Source organism: Podarcis erhardii, assembly GCF_964252035.2.
Source record: "Podarcis erhardii genome assembly, chromosome: 5".
NCBI classification, from domain to species: Eukaryota; Metazoa; Chordata; class Lepidosauria; order Squamata; family Lacertidae; genus Podarcis; species Podarcis erhardii.
The window spans coordinates 15,665,135-15,688,885 of NC_138509.1; the positions used below are offsets into that span (position 1 = coordinate 15,665,135).

General features: G+C 42.0%; 1 protein-coding gene across 2 annotated transcripts in view; it reads left to right on the plus strand.

Annotated features, from left to right (window-relative positions):
* The window catches only part of ADK (adenosine kinase), a 199,744-nt gene that overhangs the window by 112,119 nt on the left and 63,874 nt on the right, over window positions 1-23,751 (plus strand). For both annotated transcript variants that reach the window (XM_081864403.1, XM_081864404.1), the window contains exon 7: window positions 18,580-18,750. In XM_081864403.1, the coding sequence (XP_081720529.1) occupies window positions 18,580-18,750 (171 nt within the window). The remainder of the gene's footprint in view (window positions 1-18,579; window positions 18,751-23,751) is intronic.

Here is a 23,751-nt window from a genome sequence, read left to right on the forward strand (position 1 = left end):
GGTTTCCCTCTCACTTTTCTGTCTTACCATTGCTGAAGCAAGTTTGGCATTCCCTCTGCTACCTACAGGTGAAAAGAATTGCCTGTTAAATGCTTCTCTATGTTTTAACCTTCTCCATAAATGGGTTTGCTGCTTTGCCCTTGAATTACTCTCTTGGGGTATGTTCTTTGCAAGTATGAGTCAAAAGTGCTGCTGGACAAATTGTTTCTTCTTTTACCTGGGAGAGGCAGGTGGCGTGGATATTCTCTACATACCGGCATTATTTGCCCAGAGCTTGAAGGCCATATAATATTTCCCTCTGTGTGTTTGTATGTCTGCCTTTCCTCTTTCCTTTTAGGAACAAAACTTTTTTAAACATGTCCTGGGATTAGATCATTTTATATGTAATAATCCTGTTGCACCTCAGGTATATTAAGATGATCTATTTTACCCTCCAAAATAAATGTGTTTTGTCAAGATAAGCAGCTTCATTTCAGACCTTGTACAACGTGATGGCCTTACTTTCATTCACCTCCAAATAGTTTGCTAATTTCGAGTCAGATTGAAATGTTAAGTAGTAAATAGTGTTACCCCATGGACAGAGATAACTTGATGCAGTTTTCATTAAAAGTTGCATATGGTATCTGTTAGTAATTGGAACTTTTGCGGTTGAATTATTCTGCAGATTAGCCATAGCACTGAGGGTTCTCAACTTTAAAGGCCAGTTCTGTTTTGAATCTCAGAAATTCCTCCTAGTTTTGTAAGGTAGTCTGTAATCTTATCCAGGACATATGTAATACCACAATGCCAAGACAAGAGGAGATCCAAACCGTTGCTTTGACATGTGTGTTTAAGTTTATTTTCTAATTAGATAAACACCCTTTTGCTTTAACTTTGTGACCATATCTTTCAACTTGCTTCACAAAGCAAAGAATGCAGAGTCAAAACTGAAGGAGATTTATATTATTAAACCTAGCAGTTGGCACCTCAGTCCCCCTAAGGCAAAATTTACATGCACTTTTGAAGCATTTTTAAAAAACGTTTGATAGTTTGGGTGGCTTTCAGCTTTATTTGAGAAATCTTTCCAAAATTATGCAAAGTTACCCCAGTAAAGAAATTCAATGTGGGCTCGTCCACACAACAATTTAATGTGGATTTGAAGCTTCTTGTATCTCAGGTTTTTGATGGCACCCACACAAACTGGTAACCCATATTTCACCCAGAATTAGGTCAGATTTTCCCAAACCACATCTAATAAGGGAACAAAAAATAAAATTAAAAAATCACGTTATCCAACTGTGGCCATACTGAGATCACATTGTGGGAGTGTTTTTAAAAAACATATGTGGTGAGGTTTCTCTGGATGGTCTGTTACAGGGGTCAGCAGCCTTTTTCAGCCGTGGGCCGGTCCACCGTCCCTCAGACCATGTGGTGGGCCGGACTATGTTTGGGAGAGGGGGGAAATGAACGAACTCCTATGCCCCACAAATAACCCAGAGATGCATTTTAAATAAAAGCACACATTCTGCTGATGTAAAAACACCAGGCAGGCCCCACAAATAACCCAGAGATGCATTTTAAATAAAAGGATACATTCTACTCATGTAAAAACACACTGATTCCCGGACCGTCTGCGGGCCAGATTGAGAAGGCGATTGGGCCGCATCCAGCCCATGGGCCTTAGGTTGCTTACCCCTGCTCTGTTGTCACACCACCTAAATCTATTTGCTGCTTGTCTGAGCACAAGCTAGCCATTTTGTTTCCATCGGCCCAACGGAAAATGATGTGTTGTGCCTCTTTCCACCGATTGTTGCTAAAGGCTTGTTAGTGGTATGTACATCCTTTTATTTTTAAAACAGTAGCTTTGTACAAAACTGCTCTTATACAAAATAGCTGTATTAGAAATAAAAATCAAATTGAACCTCCAGGGATAAACTGGAATCACGCAATCACTCATTCTCCAAAGCCCTCCCTCTAATGGCTTATTCTCTCCTGGCCTTGGCCTGGTTTGTGTAAAATGTGTCATTTATTTTATTTGTAGGGCATGAGTTTTGTGCAAAGCTGATCATATTTACAACAGAATGCAACAGAACCTATGCACCTGCCATGCACATTTAGCTTATTTCAGCCACTCACTCCTTTCTTCATAATAGCGGCATGTTTAGAGTGACCTCAGTAAGGATGTGTTTTGCAGAGGAAACATAATAAATCCCACACTAAAAGGTGCCAAATCATAGAATTGTAGACTTAGAAGGGACCCTAATGGTCATCTAATCCAGCCCTCTGCAATGCAGGAATCTCAGGTAAAGCTTCCATGATGGTTGAGTGAGTGTTGATCTCTACAAAATCGTAGGAGCTCTTTGACCCAGCCCAGTTGATGATACATACAACTCCAGTGCATACTTACCACATTCTTTGGTTTTCTAGTTCACTTGATTGCGGCCTATTCTTCTGTCATTCACTTGCTTGTCTTAGAGAGTTAAAATAGTTCATTATTTTTATTATTTTTTAGATTTGTATACTGCCCTCCACCCGTAGATCTCAGGGCGGTTCACAACATAAATTCACAAAATACATAATAAAAATAAATAGAAACCAATAATTCACTCTCCCCAACACATTTAAAATGGCATCGTATGTCAATCAGCAAAAGCCTGGTTGAGGAGGAATGTTTATAATGAAGGTGCCAGGTGAGCCTCCCTAGGGAGAGCATTCCACAAGCGGGGAGCCACTGTAGAAAAGTCCCATTCTCGTGTTGCTACCCTCCGGATCTCCCATGGAGGATGCACACAAAGAAGGATCTCAGAGGATGGTTTTAGGGTCCAAGTAGGTTCAGATGGAGGGACGCGGGTAGTGCTGTGGGTTAAACCACAGAGCCTAGGACTTGCTGATCAGAAGGTCGGCGGTTTGAATCCCCGCAATGGGGTGAGCTCCCGTTGCTCAGTCCCTGCTCCTGCCAACCTAGCAGTTCGAAAGCACATCAAATTGCAAGTAGATAAATAGGTACTGCTCTGGCGGGAAGGTAAACGGTGTTTCTGCGCGCTGCTCTGGTTCGCCAGAAGCGGCTTAGTCATGCTGGCCACATGATCCAGAAGCTGTACGCTGGCTCCCTCGGCCTGTAAAGCGAGATGAGCGCCGCAACCCCAGAGTCAGTCACGACTGGGCCTAATGGTCAGGGGTCCCTTTACCCTTTACCTTTACCTAGGTTCATATGGAGAGAGCCAGTCCTGAGCCATTTGGATGCGTCTAACCAATAAGAGGAGTTGACCCATGAAGCCAATTCAGTGGAAGACAACCCTTGCATTCATTAAGATCTTCACGCAAGGCTTTTAAAATGGTTCCTAAACCAGCAAAAGCTATTTTTTTTTAGGATTTACTGGGCACCCTTGAGACCTTTCCATAAACATGATCTCTTCTCCAAATTGTGAGAGGTGGGAATATACTGTAGGCTCACTTATATAATTTGGGAATGCCTGAACATTTTGAGCGGAGCTCTGTGTAACTGTAAAGTTAGTGCTAGAAGCATCTCTAGATATGCGTGATTGGCTGCCTCCTGCTTGCCAGGGACCTTTCACCTTGTCAAAAATAGATGTTCCACATTGTTCTTGCGGCCAAACAGTCAGTGCTACAATATTAGAAAGAAAAAAGTGCCTGAATGGGAGAATGAAATGCATTATCCTTGTATGGACCAGCTGTTTTATTCACCAACGCCTTACGGACACCAATAGTGATACTCAGATTGCCATTACCAGCACCTATGTCCTCTGATCCTTTATGAAGAATAGAGGACGTACCATAACTTATTCCCCTCTCTCACTTCCCCCTGGCCCTTCATTATTTTTATCCTTACAAAAAGTAAGGGCAAAAAGCTTAAAATAGTATTGGTGCTTTGATTTAGTGACTTCATTGGTGGTTTGACATGTAACGTATTTCTCTGTGAATCTGGTTCCCTCCTTTTCTAGATTATCTTCAAAGAATGACCTGTTTTTATAAAATGTGATGCTTGTACAATACCAACCCTTCACTCTCTCTGTCAAAATAGCCATGATCAAAATGATCCCCCTTCCAAACTCCCATTGTTCTAGGTGCTGGGTATTTCATTAGTGTGAATGAGCTCTGGGTGAAGTACTGCACCTAAGATTTCAGATTAAAACTGCACAATGAATGGAGGGCCTTTTTTCTGCATCCCCACTTCCAGTTCTCCTGCCAACCTAGCACTTCAAAAGCACGTCAAAGTGCAAGTAGATAAATAGGTACTGCTCCGGCAGAAGGTAAACGGCTTTTCTGTGCACTGCTCTGGTTCGCCAGAAGTGGCTTAGTCATGCTGGCCTCATGACCTGGAAGCTTTATGCTGGCTCCCTCGGCCTATAGAGCGAGATGAGCACCGCAACCCCAGAGTCGGCCACGACTGGACCTAATGGTCAGGGGTCCCTTTACCTTTACCTTTACTTCCAGTTACTCTCTGAAGACAGGAGAAGAGACCCTCTTAAGAATCCTAGGGGGGTGGGCAGGGGAGGGACTAGACCTTGTGAAAAAATGAGCACAATATTTAAGCTGCAGTTCATTTCCAGCTTCGTATTCTTGTTCTAAAAAAAGTGCACCTAGACATTCAATTGTTGCACCCATAACCTAGGTTTAAGGTGCCCTTTAGCTCCTAGCTTTCGTATCTCAGTTTCTAACACTGCCTTAATTTATGATTTTCCTTCTTTTCATTAAGGGATGGGGACACTTAGATTACAGTGTTCCGCATTATGTCATTGGTTTAGTGAAGCATCAGGATGGAGCATAAACAATAGCATCTGGTTTCCTTTGTGCTTCAGAGAATGCAGACACACATCTGAGATCTCCACATCCTCTGTGTGCTTTTGATGCAGTTCCCATCCTGAAAAGCCATGCTGTGATTTCAATTAGTGCAGATGTACACCCAGCCACCTTAACAGGCTCAGCAAAATAATTGTTTTGTTTCAGCACTTGAATGTCTAGATCTGGTTAGTGTTACCAAAAAAAAAAAGTGGGAGTGGGGGAAAAATATCACACCTATGGTATTAAGCCTGTGCTTCAATTGCTTTTTTTAAAAAAATGTCTTGGACACAAGTAATAACCTAATAGGGAATAGCTTGATTTCATACACAGGAACTGCAGGATTACTTCTACATTTTACTGGTCCCCTGTAACACAAAAAAACCCTATAAATGCCCAATGGAAAAACAGCGGAAAATGAGAACTGCAGCAGGCCTTTTGAGATCAAATTTATGGCACAGAACACTCTCTTAAGGCTGTGTTTAAAAGGCAAAGAAAGCAGATAATTAAATTTGCTGGGTTTTACCAACTTAAAAGGCCTTTTTTAAAAAAAAACACTTTTATTACGTATATTTATTATTTCTCCAGCAAACTATTATGCATATAAGTAAGATTTTCAGCAAGGGGAAACTGAAATTTATAGTCTTCATTAGAATGGGGTTATAGGAAAAATGCAATAATTTAATTAATATCACACTTCTTGAGTACTTTTAATATATATGTTTGTTATTCAGGATTCATGGTCCTTTTGTGATGTAATTATGATTTTATGTTGAGAAATGTGGGTGCAATCTGGAACCCTAAAATCTGTTGGAGCATTGCCATTGATTTTATTGAGATGCAGGTTGGTGCCTGTGTTTGGTATCTTGCAGGTTTTCCCGTTCACTGGAATACTCTCTTCATTTGGTATTATTTACTGTGTTTTGGCACTGTGTTCTAAATAGCCATCTTTGCCAGCAACCCATGGTTGAAATGGTGCTCATTATCCGCAAGCTCATTGAGTAAAAATGACTGCAGCTTGTAGGTAGGCTAGTGGCTGATATTAATAACTGTCAAGAAAAAATTGCCACTAGTGCGAATTTTTTAAAAAACCAAATACAGCTTCTTTTGAATGCAAAGTTGCACAAGATGACCCAGTATTCTTTGTCTACATACTTACACCTATCTTTAGGTGCCAGGCAAAAAAAAATCCTTTTTCATCTGACATTTGACTTTTAATTATCTATGGCCTTTTTGCATGGTCGGGATGCTTTAATCTAGTTTTTTAAAAACAGAATTCTCCTTTAGGTTTTTTTAATATGCTATTTTTATGTATGTAGGTGGTTGTTTAAAATATTGTAAGTTGCAAATGCATTTAATTTTTTTTTTTTTAAATGTTTCTGCCTCAAGAGAGAAGGGTAGGGAGCTCTGGGCCCTCTGTGGTCTGCAGCTGGTGGAAGAGAGGCTCTGAAAAGGAATGAGTTTAGCTGCATTAGCTCAACTTATTTGTTTCTTATTTGTGATTGGACAGTCACTCTTCAGACGGTGAGGAAGAATTATTCACTCTTCCTCCTCCTGTCTTGGTTTTCGGCAAGGGAGGAGGAAATATGGAAGTACTGGTAAATTGTGCCTGCTGCGCTTGTCCTTGCTAAGAATCTGACCTAGGTTGCACATCTGTTTAGCTGTAGTGAATCTTGAAGGTTTAGGACCTTGGCGTTAAAGTGCAGAGCTGGCTCAAAGCATCTGAAGGTTGGTTGGTAGCTCAGCTTATCATCTTTGTCATCTGTGTGAAGTTGGTGTCGAAGGAGTAGTGCTCCTTAAGCCTCAGCAGGTCTCAGTGAGAAACCACTATGAAATTTGCATTGGGATTACATCTAGAATAAAAGATAGGCACTGGTAGAAAGAGGATTGTCTTGTTTAGGGACGTCACTTGCAGGCAATGAACAAAGGCCACCATCACTATAGAAATTCCCATGGGGATCAAACTAGCCTCAAAGCACATGATATACATGTGACCCTATAGGGAACGTCCCAGTCCAACTGTTAAAAATGGGTCCCAGGAAGTTCTCCTGTGCAAGCCACATGCATTTATTAAGAACTTTGCAAGAGTGCTAGTATATTATTATTTGACTTTCACTGATTTCAGTGCAGTTCGGCCAGAGAGTGGTTAAATCTTACTAAGATGTTAAAAGGGGAAATCATAACTGCCTTATCAGGCTTTTTCAAAATTTAATTCCTTTCTCCATTAAGAGTTCAGGCATAAAATTTGCCTTTACTCCTTATCCTTCTACAGTGGTACCTCGGGTTACATACACTTCAGGTTACATACGCTTCAGGTTACATACGCTTCAGGTTACACACTCCGCTAACCCAGAAATAGTGCTTCAGGTTAAGAACTTTGCTTCAGGATAAGAACAGAAATCGGGCTTTGGCGGTGCGGCAGCAGTGGGAGGCCCCATTAGCTAAAGTGGTGCTTCAGGTTAAGAACAGTTTCAGGTTAAGAACAGACCTCCGGAATGAATTAAGTACTTAACCTGTATAAGTAAAGGGAAATGGAAGTTTTACCTCAAATTAAGACACTAACGCCAAACAAAGTCTCCTGTTGTGTTGCATTTGTATAGGTTTGGATTGATATTTGATAAGGACAGAGCATCTAATAATGGAGGTTTTTTTAAAAAAACACAACTTGAACTTGTCTTTTGCTTTATCTTGTATTAAAATGTTTAACGTAGACTAGATAAGTGTTCCCTGTTCAAGATTTAGCAAGTTTCATACTCGAACAAAAGTAGACAGCATGCACAAAATCCACTGTAACAAAATGTATGAACAGTAAGATATGAAAACTGTTGATTATGTTGTCTGTGGTGACATACAAACAAAGTGATAACTGTTCGTATCTGTAAAGGTTGAAGAATGGCAGTGTCAGACTGCATGAAGATTAGCGTAAGAATTTGACATCTTTGGTGAAAATTTATAATTACATATGACACTTTTAGTGGAGATTGGAGGGAGGGTGGCATTTACTGAAGAATCTTTGTTTTAAAGTCACGTCAATTCTAACAGTTTAACTGCTGCACAACAACTGCATTTTGCTTCCTGTAGAATTACAGGTAGGATATTATGGAATCTGCCAAGCTGCAGCAGGAGTATGTTTTGGGTGGCAAAATTTCTAGGGAAATTCTGTCCCTAGCAATCTCTGCCACTTTAGCGTCTCTTACATTCCACACCACAGCTTCCAGAACCATTCCAGTCTGGTTTCAGGCCATGTTTGGGTGCCCAAACACTCTCAGCAGCCCTGTTTGATTTTGAGAAGTGAGATGGGGGAATGCAGCCTTGTTGGTTCTGCTTTCCTCTCTGCAATTTTTTACCCTTTTAGCCATCGTGTTCTCCTGGAGTGATTCATGAAGGTGGGAATTGCAGGTACTGTGTTTCAATGGTTCTGCTGCTACCTGCAAAGTAGTTCTAGGAACCAGTGTGGTGTAGTGGTTAAGAACAGTAGATTTGTAATCTGGGGAACCGGGTTCGCGTCTCTGCTCCTCCACATGCAGCTGCTGGGTGACCTTGGGCCAGTCACACTTCTCTGAAGTCTCTCAGCCCCACTCACCTCACAGAGTGTTTGTTGTGGGGGAGGAAGGGAAAGGAGAATGTTAGCCGCTTTGAGACTCCTTTGGGTAGTGATAAAGCGGGATATCAAATCCAAACTCCTCCTCCTCTTCTTCTTCTTCTTCGAGACTGTTGGTCAGCTCCATGGCTTTGGGGCTGTGGGGTTCCACAAGGGTTTATTCAGTCTCTTGTGTCATTTAACATCTACATGAAACCATTGGAAGCTGTCATCCAGGGATTTGGAGCATGGTGTCTTCAGTATGCTGATGACACACAGATCTCTCTTTCCATTCCATCGGAATAAAGAGAGGCTGTGAAGGTGTTGAGACAGGAATCTAGATGCAGTGGTGGACAAGACGGGGACCAATAAATGGAAAGATGGAGTGGGTGTTGTGAGTGGGTGGTTCCCATATCCAGCAGTTAGGTGTATGACCTGTTCTGGGAGGGAGTAGGAAGATGTTAGTAGTATGGGAGTACTCCTGGATTCCCACTTATCACTTGAGTATCAAGTGGCTTCTTTGGCTTGGATTCCTAATGCCCAGTTTAGGCATAATTCTGATTAGCTGATTCATCAGCTACAGATGTTTCTGGACTAGGATTGTCTGGCTTTAGTTGTCCATGCTCTGATAACTCTCATGTGGACTACTGTAATGCATTTAATGTGGGGCTGCCCTTGAAGTCAGTCTTGAGGCTACAGTCAGTGCAGAATGCAGCTGCTGGCTTGGTAAGCGGGGCAGCCTGACAGGAGTAGGTGTCACTAGACTTAAAGCTCGCCACTGACAGACAGTGGGCTGCCAGGCTCAATACAAGGTGTTAGTACTAAGCCCTCCAATGGCTTGGGACCCAAGTACCTAAAAGAGTGCTTTTCCCAATATCAGCTGTCTCGAATCCTATGATCAGCAGATGAGACCTAGTTGGTGCTGGCTGCTTGGTTGGCACTGATGCATGGCAGGGCCTTTTCAGTGGTGGTTCTGTATAGAATGCTGTCCCTAGCGAGGTGCTTCTGTCTCCATCATTATTACCTTACAAGAGTAATAGGAAAACATTCCTGTTTGCCCTCTTTGTAAGATAAAGATCTGTTCACAGTCATGGTCACTTTATTTCGTGTATTTCTTCTCAGTATTCGTTAAACTCAAAGGAGACACAACAGAGCATGAGAAAACACCAAACAAAAATATAAATGCATCTATTGTGTTATCTGTAGTGTATCTGTATAGAAGATAATTCAAAACAGTTTAATAATAGCTACATAATTTTAAAAGCCTTAATATCAAATCCATTCATAATTCAGACATTTTGAAGTATGTGGTATGAGATCTCAAGTGTTTCCATTTTCACGCTTTGATTTCAATATGCATTTGCAGTAGTGATTCCTTAATCTGCAGAAATCTGGCAAAGCATGAGGATTGGTTTCAGACATAACAGGAAACCATCATTTCCTGCTACATGAATGAGCTGCAATAATCTTTAGGATCCCTTCTCCCTTCTTTTTCTCTCTTGTGTGACTGAGGAGGAGCTCAGAAACATCTGTTTCCAGTTTTAAACATGATGTCCAGACACAGGGAATTATAGGTTGTTTAAACTATGGTTAGTAAGAACAAGCCTGGATGAAACCATGGTTTGATTTTCTGATTCATTCTCAAATTAGCTCCCTAGCCTCTTTGGGGCAGAAACACCTTAGCCTTGTGTTTTCAGAAGTTGGGGGGGGGGGGCATGATTTGGCTAACATTGGAGGGAGTCTCTGGTTGGGACTTCCTACCTCCCCACCCATTATAATCCAAGCATTACAACTTATGAAATGGTAGATGTTGCATCATGAAAATTAAGAATTCAACAATCTAAAATTTAAGGAATCTATCATTATAGTTATTTAATTTATAGCAAATGCTTCTACAGTCATTATTTAGAGTGATCAGAGACTGTGTGTTTATTATAAATGCCATACCTTTGCAGGATGGTGGTTGTAGACCTCTAGCACAAGCCTTCTGAAGTTCTCAACATCGCCTGTCCCCCAGCTCAACCAGGGTGACTATTTGGTAATGGGGTTGACCCAAATCTGCCTCTAGATCCAGACACTGAAAGCCAGAACATGACCATCAAGACCTCAAGCTGGAATCACTATAAACCCCAAGGCAGCACTACCTGCCTGATTATCAAGTCTGTGGTGGTGCTACATCAAAAGCCCAGCTGGATAAAGCTGGGTTAAAGCAACTCTTCCCAGCTCATCCACCCAGGTCAGATCTAGGACCCAGTCTTGGACTATGCCTGTTTCCCCCCCACACTTTGACCTGACATTGTGCAGCAGCACTTGTCAGACTTCCTGACTTCTTGGCATTATAACCAGAGTCACCCCCGCTGCCCAGCTTAAAGGAGGACTGGGAGAGGAATCAGCCCTCCAATCCCCATATGGGACAGCTGCATATTCCTGCATTGCAGGGGGTCGGACCCGATGATCCTCAAAGTCCCTTCCAGTTCTATGATTCTATCTGATCCCTATTTCCCATACCTGTCCAATTCAGCTTCAGTGGCTTTATCTTCATCTGCCCATAAGAATCTCAGAAGTGACTCCTGTCCAATATGCCAGCCTACTGAAACACTAATACGAATTCATTGCTTTTTTTTAAAAAAAGCAATTGCTATGAGAAATTGGGGGGGGGGGGCAAGGTCACTTTTTAAAATTAACCCCCTTAAATCACTTTCTTGTAACTTTTTGGCTTTCTGAGCTGCTTTGAGTGAATTTCTGCTTAGTGTAAAGTATATTTAACTCTGTTTCCGTTGCACACACCAGTTGCAATCTTCAAGTAATCATTCATTATTTCCTAAAGAGTAATCTTGATAGTGTGTGCACAGAGATAATTACACATGTTATCTCAAACGCTGATCGCTTTCATGCTGTAACAGCAGCACAAAACATGGAAAAATATTAGTCAAAACCATTGTCACCCTCTTCAGAATAAATTTCAAGAGCCCCAAAGAGAGAGCATATTATCTCGCTATAATAAAGATCGCATCATGAGAAAAGGAGTCTTATCCAAAGAGGGAAATCAGAAGCATCCTTCTGTGTTGTTCGGATGGGAATAAGGAGGAGTGGGTGTGAATGAGAACTGCATTCCTGTAGTCTCTTCTTGGGCTGTTCAAAGGAAAATCCACAGTGACTGCATTTCACCACCCACCACCGGCCCCAATAAATGTCTGGTTGTATTGTGCAGGAATTGCTCTCGGCGAAGGCTGAGCATTATTGGAAGGGACTGCAAAGGATTTCTTTCTTTTTTTTACTAGGAGAACTGACTGCTTTGGAGGGTCTCAATTTTTTTGTCTGCTTTGCCATGCTGGCATCTTTTGATCCTGAGATCTTTTGACGAAGGGTGGATATAAATCTAATAATAAAAAATAATAATTTTGGTGTGGTGTTCAGATACAGTACCATTATCAAGCATTTCCTTAACAGGTTTGGACTTAGCCAGATATTGGAGGGGGTGGAATCACATAGATAATTGGTTCAACAATCCAGTATTGGGATCATAACACTTCAGTTTAGACTGCAGGCAAGCGTTCATGTGATTTAATGCCGCTCCGTGAAAAATACTAAATATTCCTGTGTACAGTCATACCTCAGGATGAATACACTTCGGGTTAGGCAAATTCGGGTTGCGCTCCGCGGTGACCCGGAAGTAACGGAGCGCATTACTTCCAGGTTTCGCCACGTGCACATGCACAGACCGTCAAAATGACGTCACGCGCATGCGCAGAAGCGCCGAAAAGTGACACACGCAGACGCGTGGACACGGGTTACATTCGCTTCGGGATGCGAACGGGGCTCCGGAACGGATCCCGTTCGCATCCCGAGGTACCACTGTATAGAGAAACTAGCATGAAAATACATCCCTTCGTCTCTAGTTTTATTGGGTAGGCAGAAGCTTTCAACTATGCTAGTCCTCACCTTCAATCTTACGTAGTACAGTATGGGTTTGCCATCTCAGTGAGAGGTAGGCCAAAGTATATTCAGAAAGCAGTGTTCTCAGGACTCCTATAGGCTGTGTGGAGCTTCTTGTAAATATGGTGAAGGGTTGTTCCTCTGGACATCTTCAGGGCAACAAAGTCTGATTTCACACGGCGGGAATATTTTTAGCCTGTGCTTCTTTACTGTAAGATAATACTTGCACCAATAGCAATAATTATGTGCTTTCAAGGCTGTATTAACCAGTAATAAGAGCAAGCTGGGGATGATGAAAATCCAAATTAACCTCTTGCAAATCTGTTAGGAACAATTCCTTTTTCAGCCGGTAACCTAGCAACTAAAATAAACAGAGGGGGGGGCTTTTTGACATATAATGTTCCCAACCTGCTAAATCTTGTCCCCGCCTGTTAAACACAGGTTCAGATCCCAGCTAATGAGATTTACTGTTTCTCAGGTCAACCTACCTTACAGGGTTGTTCTGATTTTTATTTTTATTTTAAAAGGAAATTGCTTGTGTATTCACTTCCCTGAGCTGCTACGAAGAAGGCAGGATATAATGAAAGGCGATGTTCACAAAGAGGGTCAAGTTGTAACAGCAGTGTTGAAGACAGTATTCTTCTGTAAGCCAGTTGGGTGGAAACTGCAGGAGGGGAAGGAACTGTTATGCTGAGATCCTGCTTGCCTGCTTCCCATAGGGATATAGTAGACCACTGTGGGAACAGGATCTTGGTGGGCTACTGGCCTGATGCAGTCTCTTCTTCTTCTTTGTTTATACCGTATTTTTCGCTCTACAAGACACACTTTTTCCCTCCTAAAAAGTAAGGGAAAATGTGTGTGCATCTTATGGAGTGAATGCAGGCTGCGCGGCTAAGCCAGAAGCCAGAACAGGGAGAGGGAGCGCTCCGTCTCGCTGTCCTAGCTTGGGGCTTAGCTGCGCAAAGCCTCCACAGGGCAGCAAGGTGCCTTCATCCCGCTGCCCTCCGGAGGCTTCACGGGCTGTCCCAGAAGCCTCCGCAGGACACGGGGATGAACGCTCCCCGTGTCCTGCGGAGGCTTCACACGAAGCTAGAACAGCTAGAGGGAGCGCTGCGCAGTTCTCCCTCTAGCTATTCTGGCTTTTGGATAGCCCCCGCGAAGGCTCCGTAGGGCGGCGGGACGAAGGCTCCGTGCTGCCCTGAAGAGGCTTCGCACTACTCTTGCGGAAAGTGGGGGGAAGGGACAGAGCACGTGGCTCTGTCCCTTCCCCCACCTCCCAGAAAAGCCCCCCAAGAACCGCGTTTTCCTTAAACAGCGTACGGTTCTTGCGGGAGATGGGGGAAGGGACAGAGGGCAGCTTACCCGCGCGCAGCCTCTTCCAGGCAGGGGGAGCCTTCATCACGCTGCCCGGGAGAGGCTTCAGCAGCTATTCCAGAAGCCAGAACAGCAAGAGGCTATCCCAGATCCCTCTTGCTGTTCTGGCTTCTGGGATTCAGATTTTTTTTTTCTTGTTTCCTCTCCCCCCCCCCCAAAAAAAAACCCCTAGGTGTGTTTTATCATCTGGTGCATTCTATAGAGCGAAAAATACGGTAATTTTTATTAAATTTTCTATTTTACAATGTAAAATATTCATTAAACAACCTTAAAATGTCTTCTCGTTCCATGGTTCAATTTGCATATCATAAATCCCTGCATATTTTACATAAATTAAACCAGTATTCCATTAATATATCCATCAAAACTTGTTTACACTCTTGAATTTATCTTAACGTTGCCAACGTTTTCAAGTGTACACAGTTTCCCCCCATATATTCAATAAACTTTTTCCAGTCTTTAAACATATGTTGTTCTTGTTCTCTTATTCTATACGTTAGGTCCGCAAGCTGCACATATTCCATCAGTTTAAGTTGCCATTCTTCTTTAGTTGGGACCTCGCTCGTTTTCCATTTGGGGGCTAACAAAACACAGGCTGCAGTGGTGGCATACATAAATAGCCTTTTTTTGACACCTGGGAATTTCCAACCAGCAGGCTCTTCTTAGGCTGTTAGGATTGCAGAAGCGGTTCAGTGCATTGTACAACTTACACAGGGATAGTTTGAAATATGCATTGTACCATGAACTCTCTGTGGGCTAAGGTCCCAGACATCTTGGGATATATTAATGCAAACTTTCCATGGCAGCCTAATGAGAAGGACAGGTAGCTGTGGAACCATCCCTGGGTTTCCATATGCCAGTAGCGCTTTGGACAGAAAACTTAACGAGCCCATTTTGGAACTCCCAAATAATTTCAAAAGCGGTGTATGATATTGCTTGGAGAGTTGCTGTTGAAAAAGAAGGGAGGAATTTTTCCCATTGAGTGTATGTTGAAGCCATTGCCTGGGCTGTGGCCATAGAATTTAATTAGAAATGGATGTGCATCTCTAAATCATCATCTTAGCGATGTATAAGATAAAAGTTTGATGCTCTTAATGTTTGCTGCTATATCTCAAGAACTTGCAGCGCAGCTGTTGTAATGATAAATACCAATGTGGCAACAATTAAGAGTTTGCTTTAGCATTAATGAAACTGTTCCAGCCTTAAAGCAGCCCTCTCCTTTTGACATGTTGGCACTTATTTAAAAGAAAATGTCAGGGTCAATATAAGCACACATACTGACAGTTCAGCTTTTTACTTTAGTACAGAAAAGTGTTTGAAATTCAGCTTTCATCAGAAACGGGAACACTGTCTGCTTGAAATAAAACAATAGCTAAAACCTTCGTCATTTTCCACTTATGAAGCCATGCTTCCATTAAAATAAACAATGCAAACTGCAGCAAGCCAAAATCATTACTCAGAGAAATTTTTGCTTTCGTGCCATCCGTACTCGGTCCAATTTAAAACAACTGCATTCTGGATCAAATCAGTGAAAATAAAAGAATCAACCAGCAATTTCTTTTTGCTGAAAGTACTAGATAAAATCGGGGTTTAAAATGTAATAAACATGAAGAATCCTGGCTGCGTCTACATTGCTGTTCAAGGGAATTTCCTATTAGAGCACCACTCAGAGTCCCCCACCCTGGTTGCCAGTGACTTTGATGTTTGCAAGGGAGGTTCATGATAAATTTCTGATGTGACCCTGAGCTTCGTTAACTTTAACCTCTAAGGGTACTAAGTGGTGTTTCATTTTTGGTAATGGGACACTTGAAAGTGGTTCTTTTAAGCACAGTGTGTTTAAATCCACAGGAGGAGGAAGCAATGTTTAAGCATGTCTGTGGATGCTTGTGTCCCAGGCTATCTCCGCCAAGTCATTGTATTTTACTTTTCTCAAAGTTCATTTAGCTTCTAAAGCAGAGGTTCCCAAACTTATTTGGCCTACCACCGCCTTTTCAGAAACAAAAATGCTCAGTGCCCCATACCCCATGGAAATCTATATTCTTTAAGTGAACAAACAGAAAGATGCAGTGACAAATTTGTGTTTTTTATGCATTTGTTATAACCCTTGCATTTTGTGTGTTTGTTGGGAAATAAATAAATACAACTATGTTACATCGGTAAGCATCATTGCACAACAGATGAAACGTGTACAGTTTTTCAAATTTTTTATTCAACGCCCCCCAATTGCACCCCTGGATCCTTCCCCCCCCCCCCCCGCGGCAATAACGCCCAGAGAAATCAAGTGGTAACAATATCAACTCTCTTCAAAACTAAATGCTCATCTATCCAGTATGTCACACTTCTGCCATTGTTGCATCAGCCATGTGGTTAGAATGCAGCTGCAAAACTGGAAGGTTTTGGAAATAGGTTGTATCATAATTTAAGATCCTCTAGTTAGATTGTGCCATAATAAGGGATTCTTTAGTTTTTTAGCAGGAGTGGGGCGGTTCCTGAGAACTTATTGCAGACCAAAACATTCCAAAATTGTTTTGCTGAATTCTTCCATCCGATTGAGGAGAAAATTCTGAAGGTGGCAATAATGAATAAATATTTTCCAGTGGTAAGGTCTGAATTGGCGATGACAGAATGCGGCTTTGTTATGATTAAAGTAATACAAACTGTATTTGTATACAGTTATTCCCATTTTGTTCCCATTTGGGAAAGATTTCCACTTTTTAAAGTCATTCTTCTTGCTATTTACAGAGACACGGGTAGCGCTGTGGTCTAAACCACTGAGCCTAGGGCTTGCCGATTGGAAGGTCGGCAGTTCGAATCCCCGTGACAGGGTGAGCTCCCGTTGCTCGGTCCCAGCTCCTGCCAACCTAGCAGTTCAAAAGCACGTCAAAGTGCAAGTAGATAAATAGGTACTGCTCTGGCGGGAATGTAAATGGCGTTTCCGTGCGCTGCTCTGGTTCTCCAGAAGCTGCTTAGTCATGCTGGCCACATGACCTGGAAGCTGTACGCCAGCTCCCTTGGCCAGTAAAGCGAGATGAGCGCCACAACCCCAGAGTTGTCTGTGACTGGACCTAACGGTCAGGGATCCCTTTACCTTTACCTTTACCTTTACCTTACTTCCTGTTGGAATCTAAAATATATTTTTGGTTGCATTACCCAAATTTCTAAAATTAGTTTAAAAAATATAAGACCTGTTACTTGTGTGTTCATCTAAATTATTTAAGGCATCACTTTGTTCTCATTTATTTCCTATCATGGTTGAAACCTTGTGGCTCAAAGGTGTTGTAGCACCTTGTGGGTCTGGAAAGCTGGCTAATTATACGTTTAGTAGCACATTTTGAAAGAGCAGTATTTGGCACACTCAGCCTTAATCATCGCACGTTTCAGGATTATATGTGCTGAGGTTGCCTGATAGCTTCGTATGTTTTGTGTTTTCTTAATGCAACAATTCTTTCACAACTCACTCTCTCTGCAATATAGTACAAGCTTCCATAGATTTATGCTCCATAATCAGTAGTTTATAATAAATTAAGCCAACTCAGGCTGTGCCATTTTTCTTTTAAAAGAGGGGTGAGGCACTCCGCTTTTGAAATGTTGCTTGCATGCATTATGTAAATGTTGTCCATAATTATACAGTCATCAGAGGTGGTCGTAATTATACGAACATCCAAATTCAACACACAAGCTTGCAAGTGCCAACATAACTTACCAGGTATTACAGCATGTAACCATGCTGTAAATAATTCACAGCAGCTTGTAATTATTTTATATAAGAAAGGCTTGAAGCAACTTAGGCAGAAGCTGCATGCGCAAATCAAGCAGACAAAAGTTTAAATCCTATGTGATACCTCTTGTGATCCAGAAACCTTTTGGGATTTTTCTAGGTATTTTTACTCTGCTTCTTGGGCAAAACAAGCCCCCCCCCCCCCTTTTAAGATTGCAATCCTGTACATGCTTCCTTGGGTATAAGTCTCACTGCACTCAGTGGGAATTATGGCTGAGGAGGCATGCGCAGGATTGTGCTAATCGCTTTTCAACTTGAGTTTTGTGTTGGACGTTAAGTTATGGAAATGGTTTCCCCTTTATTTTGTTATCAGAAAAAGTAAAGTGTTTTATTTCTTTGTTTATGCTGCCTTTTCAGGAAGTGAAAAGGAAGAAATGAATAATAAAAACAGTAAGGTAAAGGTAAAGAGACCCCTGACCATTAGGTCCTGTTGTGGCCAACTCTGGGGTTGCGGCGCTCATCTCGCTTTATTGGCCGAGGGAGGCGGCATACAGCTTCAGGGTCATGTGGCCAGCATGATTAAGCTGCTTCTGGCGAACCAGAGCAGCGCACAGAAACGCCGTTTACCTTCCCGCCAGAGCGGTACCTATTTATCTACTTGCACTTTGACTTGCTTTTGAACTGCTAGGTTGGCAGGAGCAGGGACTGAGCAACAGGAGCTCACCCTGTCGCAGGGATTCGAACCTTCTGATCGTCCTAGGCTCTGTAGTTTAACCCACAGCGCCACCTGCATCCCATCAATAAAAACAGAATTCCACCCCTATTAAAAATAAAACAACATGGCTTTTGCTTAAAGAGAACACAAGCCCAACTCACGAGATGTGACCAAGGCAGGATCAAAACTTCTGGCTTCTTTAGGCATATTGTTCTGTAATTTGTTCCGTAATTGACCTTGGTTGCCCTTTGCAGGGAATGGGGACAGGGCGAAAGTGACCTCCCTTCTACTTCTTGATCTTTTGTTGACTATTGATACAGTTGACCATGGTATTCTCGTGGACCGGCTTCAGGAAATGGGAATTTGGTGGTACTGTGGCATCTTATTTTTGTGTGTGCTTCTTTCCACCTCCACAACAGAAATGCTATTTTTAAAAAAACATATTTGAATAGCAATTTATTCTGCATTTGCTTGCAGGGTTTCTTTTTGACGGTATCGCCGGAATCTATACTGAAAGTGGCGTCTCAGGCTTCTGCAAACAACAAGATCTTCACTCTGAACCTTTCTGCACCATTTATTAGCCAGTTCTACAAGGAGCCCATGATGAAAGTTCTACCTTACGTTGATGTCCTGTTTGGGAATGAGACGGTGAGTGTTGCTGGCCTTAAAAAATAATAATTAATCATTTTAATTATTAATTATTAAGCAAACATTATTATTCATTTTAATCATTAATTATTAAATTATTAATCATTTTTCCAATACAAACGTCAACCGCAAAAGACACAACAAAAACCATAATAGCACTGCTAACACAATTTGACAATTCAGATTTAAATACTGATACACCTATGACTACACCTTTTTAACAATATTTCCCCACCTCTCCTCCCCCTACTTCCCATCACTGTCTGCCTTATCGCTTAAATATTCCTTCCAGATTTCTTCATATTTATCCATTCTTAATTTGCGTCAACATGCAATTCGTTCGTATGTAGCTAGTCTGTCCATATTAGCAATCCATGTGCTTAATGGAATCTTTTTGCGGCTCTTCCAATTCATCAAAACAAGCTTTTTTGCTTCTAATATGGCACGGTACATCCATTTTTTTGGACCCCTTGTAATCTCCCACGTTTCCGGAATATAATTTAGAATTAAATTCAATTCGCCTAAATAACAATTTCTTTTTATTACTCTTGCTATAAATATTTGGGAGACCAAAGCCACCTTCCTTAGTTGGAAGTTGCATTTTATGTAGTGATGTTTTTGGTGGCTTTGTACCCCATAGGCACAATCTAAATAGTTGATTTATTTTTTGGAAGTAAAATTTGGGAATATGTATTGGTAATCCTCTAAGAATATATAAAACCTTTGGAACAACATTCATTTTGATGACATTAACCTTTTCCGAAAGGGAAAGGTTTAGAGGTCCCCACCTTTCAATATCAAAAGAAATCTCAGTTATAATTTGATTCAAATTTAATTTTACAATTTGGTCTATATCTGATGAAATCATTATACCCAAGTATTTAATAAAGTCTTTGCACATCTGAAATTGATGGTTTCTATACAATGTAGCCCTTGCCCCAATTGCAAGCCTTCGGAGCGCGGTGGGAGTTCATGCTGGGCTCTGAAGACTTGCAGATAGCAGCCTGCAGCCCGAAGCCCGGGGAGCGCAGCGCAGCGCTGCGCACCCCGGGCTTTGGGCAGCTATCTGCAGCGCTTGCCGCTGCTCCTGGACCTGTTCTGGGGGCTGGGGTCGGGGGAAGCTTGGGCTTCCCCCGCCCCAGCCCCGCGGCTAAAAATGAAGCCAAGACAGCAAGCGGGATCCACCCCACTCGCTGTCTTGGCTTCTGCCAAAGCCACACACAGCTTCTCCCGGCTGGAGAGGTTGTGCATGGCTAAAGAGGAAGCCAAGACAGCCAGCGGGATGGATCCCACTGGCTGTCTTGGCTTCTTTGCTCTTTGGAGCTGGGGGGGGGGGATAAAAAAAAAAATATTTCTTTAAGTTTTGATTCCCACCGTGTTCTGTTACATTGTGTTAGCATGCATGTTGGGAGCCTGCGTTACGTGTAGCCATTTGCACCATGTAGCAACTTATGTTCCAGCTTTGAGCTGTATCTTTGTGATTCACATATTAGCTGTATTTCTGCCCCAATGGGGGGGGGGCGGCAACTTGAAAAATCATCACTTTCATAAAGCAACAGGTTACCATAACTTCTCTATTAGAAGCTCACTCAAGGATTTCCAGGGGTACACATTATCACATTTATTGTGGCCCTTTGGGCCGCCACCATAGTACCTGTGTGACTCACCCAGTGCAGATCTGTTACCTGCTTACCCTTCCTTCAGTGTTCTTCTGCAGTGTAGTTTTGATTCTGTGGATTGCTTTTAGTCCACATAATACCTTCACTGGCCACTTGCGCATATCAGAGTCACTGTGAATTAGTGTCCTAGTGCACACTGCTGAATCACTCCTTTTTCACTAACATGAGCAACAAACCACAAGCCTTGGCTTAACGTGACATGCAAATCTGCACACGTTTTATTTTCCTCTAAACAAACCATGATATTAACCCAAGGTTTGTTTTTGACTTAGCAATCGTTGCTTGTTTGGGAGAAACAAACCATAAACAATGGTTTGCATGTTACGCTAAGCCAGGGCTCATAGTTTGTTGCTCCTGGATTGGTGAAGGGAGAAGCACAGTGGGACGATTAGCTGTGCCTAACTCACAGAATGCCCCTTTAGAGAAAAAAATAAGATGCTGGCTAAGGTTTGAGATGCAGAGAAATTACAGTTCAAAGCAGCAAACTGAAAATCTGTTGTCATTTATAACCTGAAAGCAATGAACAAACTAGTTTTAAATACCGCATTTTAATTTTGAATACCCAACTGTATATGGATTACATTGGTGATTTATTCAGATATAAATGTCCATATTTTCTGAGCTGCACGGGTGCTTTTAAACCCACTTCAACAGCTCAGTGGAGTAGATCAGTTAGAACATTTGAACTGATGCCTTGATCACTTCTTTGCAATTTTAGCTCATTGATATTTATTAACTAGGCTTCACATAATAAATTTAAACGTGGGCTATTTGGTATAAAAGTAATTATTGCTGCTATCCAATTATGGCTATTCAGTGCTCATTATGCAGCAATACATGACTGGCGACCTTGATTATTGTCATTTCTTTTAATTATTATTAAATTTAGTTTTCTGATAGTGTCGTTTTGCAAATGGTTCTTAGCCATAATACCTTCCAAGCCTACTGTAATCACTAGATAATTAACCTGCCAGGATTTAAGCACACTCAACTTTGCCTCAGGATGCTTAACAGTCAAATAAGGTCAATTATTTCCTGATGGTAACAGCTTTGTCACAAGTTGCTGCTTAATTCATCTGCAAAACTACTCACCTTCATTAGACATTTTGCAACCCAAGCTAACTTTCAGTACTAATCAGAGCTATTTAAGTTGTCAGAGGACATAAACTTTAAATATTATGTCCAAACAGCGTGTGCTTGATGAGCAAAATGCTACTGCCTTTGTAAGCAGAAAGGAGTATGAGTATCAGAAGGTGGATTGTTGTGAACATGGTAGAAGTCGTGGGTGTCCAACTCATGGTAGCCAAGGAGTTGTAGTATGTCTAAACCAGGGTGGCCCAACTTTTCATACCAAGTGGGCCGCAAGAGTACTTTGACACCGAACATGAAGGCCGCACACTGCTTTGTCGAGTACAGGTAGGAAAGTTGCCAGGGACTGCCAAAGCTGGGAAAGTGGTAACTAGGCTTTGGGAAGGAGGCAAGAGGACTCCAGGACCTGTCAAAGCCCTCATGCCTCCTTCCCCAAACCCAGCGCCTCCTTACCTGGCTTTGGCAAGGCAGCATGAGGGCTGCGGGGTGGAGTGGGGATGTCAAATGTTGCCAAGAACTGCCAAAAAGGGGGCTTGAGGGCTGCATGATGAAACCTCCCTGGCTCGACAGAAGCAGAAAAGCCTGCGGTGGCACAGTCTGGCCTGTATTTCTGCCAGCCTTTTCAGCTCAGTTTATTAAAGGCAAAACTACTGCCTGACAACAAGGGGGTTGTTGGACATGAACTTTGTGAAGGCAGCCAGGTTGGATGTTTCTTTTGAAAGGATAAAGCCGTGATGGATAATTCTATCTGTGGTTATTTGCCATGAGGTCAAACTGCAGGTTGTATTGGTTTTAGTTTGTAAGGCACTCTTATTTCTTGTGGCTACGGGAGGTAAGAACTCTTGCTTGTTCTGCCTCACACTGTTGGTTTGGGGCTGGTCCCTGTCCCCATGCTGTACCAAAGAAGACCAGTAAGGGTGGAGGAGGGTGACTAAATCCATTGGTTTCCATTGTGGAGTTGAGTTAGCTATGCGCTGGGGACCTTTTCTGTCATTGCTCCCTGTGGATTGCTCTCCCCAAAGAGGTCCAATTGTTGCAGAAAGTACCGTATTTTTTGCTCTATAAGACTTACTTTTTCCCTCCTAAAAAGAAAGGGGAAATGTGTGCGCGTCGTATGGAGCAAATGCAGGCTGCGCAGCTATCCCAGAAGCCAGAGCAATGAGAGGGATCACTGCTTTTGCTGCGCAGTGATTTCCTGTCACTGCGCAGCAAAAGCAGTGATCCCTCTTGGCTTCTGGGATTCAGAATATTTTTTTCTTGTTTTCTTCCTCCAAAAACTAGGTGTGTCTTACGGTCTGGTGCGTCTTATAGAGCGAAAAATGCGGTACATTTTTTGGCACCAGGTTGAAACATGTTTATTTCCTCTGACCTTTTAAAGGGTTATATTGTCTCCATCAGCTTTTAGTTTCCAAAATCTTCTGCCGTTTCTCAGTCTTTATGAAAGATGTTATTGTATTTGTACATTTGAATTGTTTTTGTGTCTTATAAGCACTGCTCTTGAATCCATTGGATGAAAGGTGGGGTAGAAATGTTTTAAATAAATAAGTGACTTGGTGTTTCCATGACTGAGCCTGGTTTTGAACACGCACCTTCTATAGGCAGTAGGGTTTTTTTTTCAGGCTCCCCAAATTAAAATAATGAAAACCTGGCACAGTTGCAAGAATACATACTCAAAGGGTTGCTCATTAATGCCATTTTGACATTATGCCAGAATCCAGCTGCAAAGCCCTGCCCACACATAAAAGTCAAAGATCAAGCTGTCATTGAAACAATTTCCTCTCGCAAATAATTTATGTAGTCGTGAAACAGTTTTCGGATAACACGCCCAGAGTCCTCATATTAAAATGGGGCGGGAAGTCTTACAAAAAGCAATGTTTGGAAATATTAGGCTTGCCAAATATTAGTGTGTCAAACACATTATTCATCTAGATGCTTAGTTGTACATGTATATTTATTTGCATGAGCTCCACTGAGTACAACATTTTCTTATTTCTACTAAGTACATTTTCATAATTTTATAGTAGTAAAAGTGTTAATACTAATAATAATAATAATAGGCATTTTTCTCCCCTCTGTCAGAGTCCCTTATAATGCCAATACTGTATTCATTAAAGACATTTTGTAAGCTTTGGCAGTCAATTCCATATTCTAATTAATAATAGAAATATGTGTGTAAGAAGTCATCTTCTAAGCTAATTGCTCTAACCTGGGCTCCTTGGGAAGGGCAGGATAT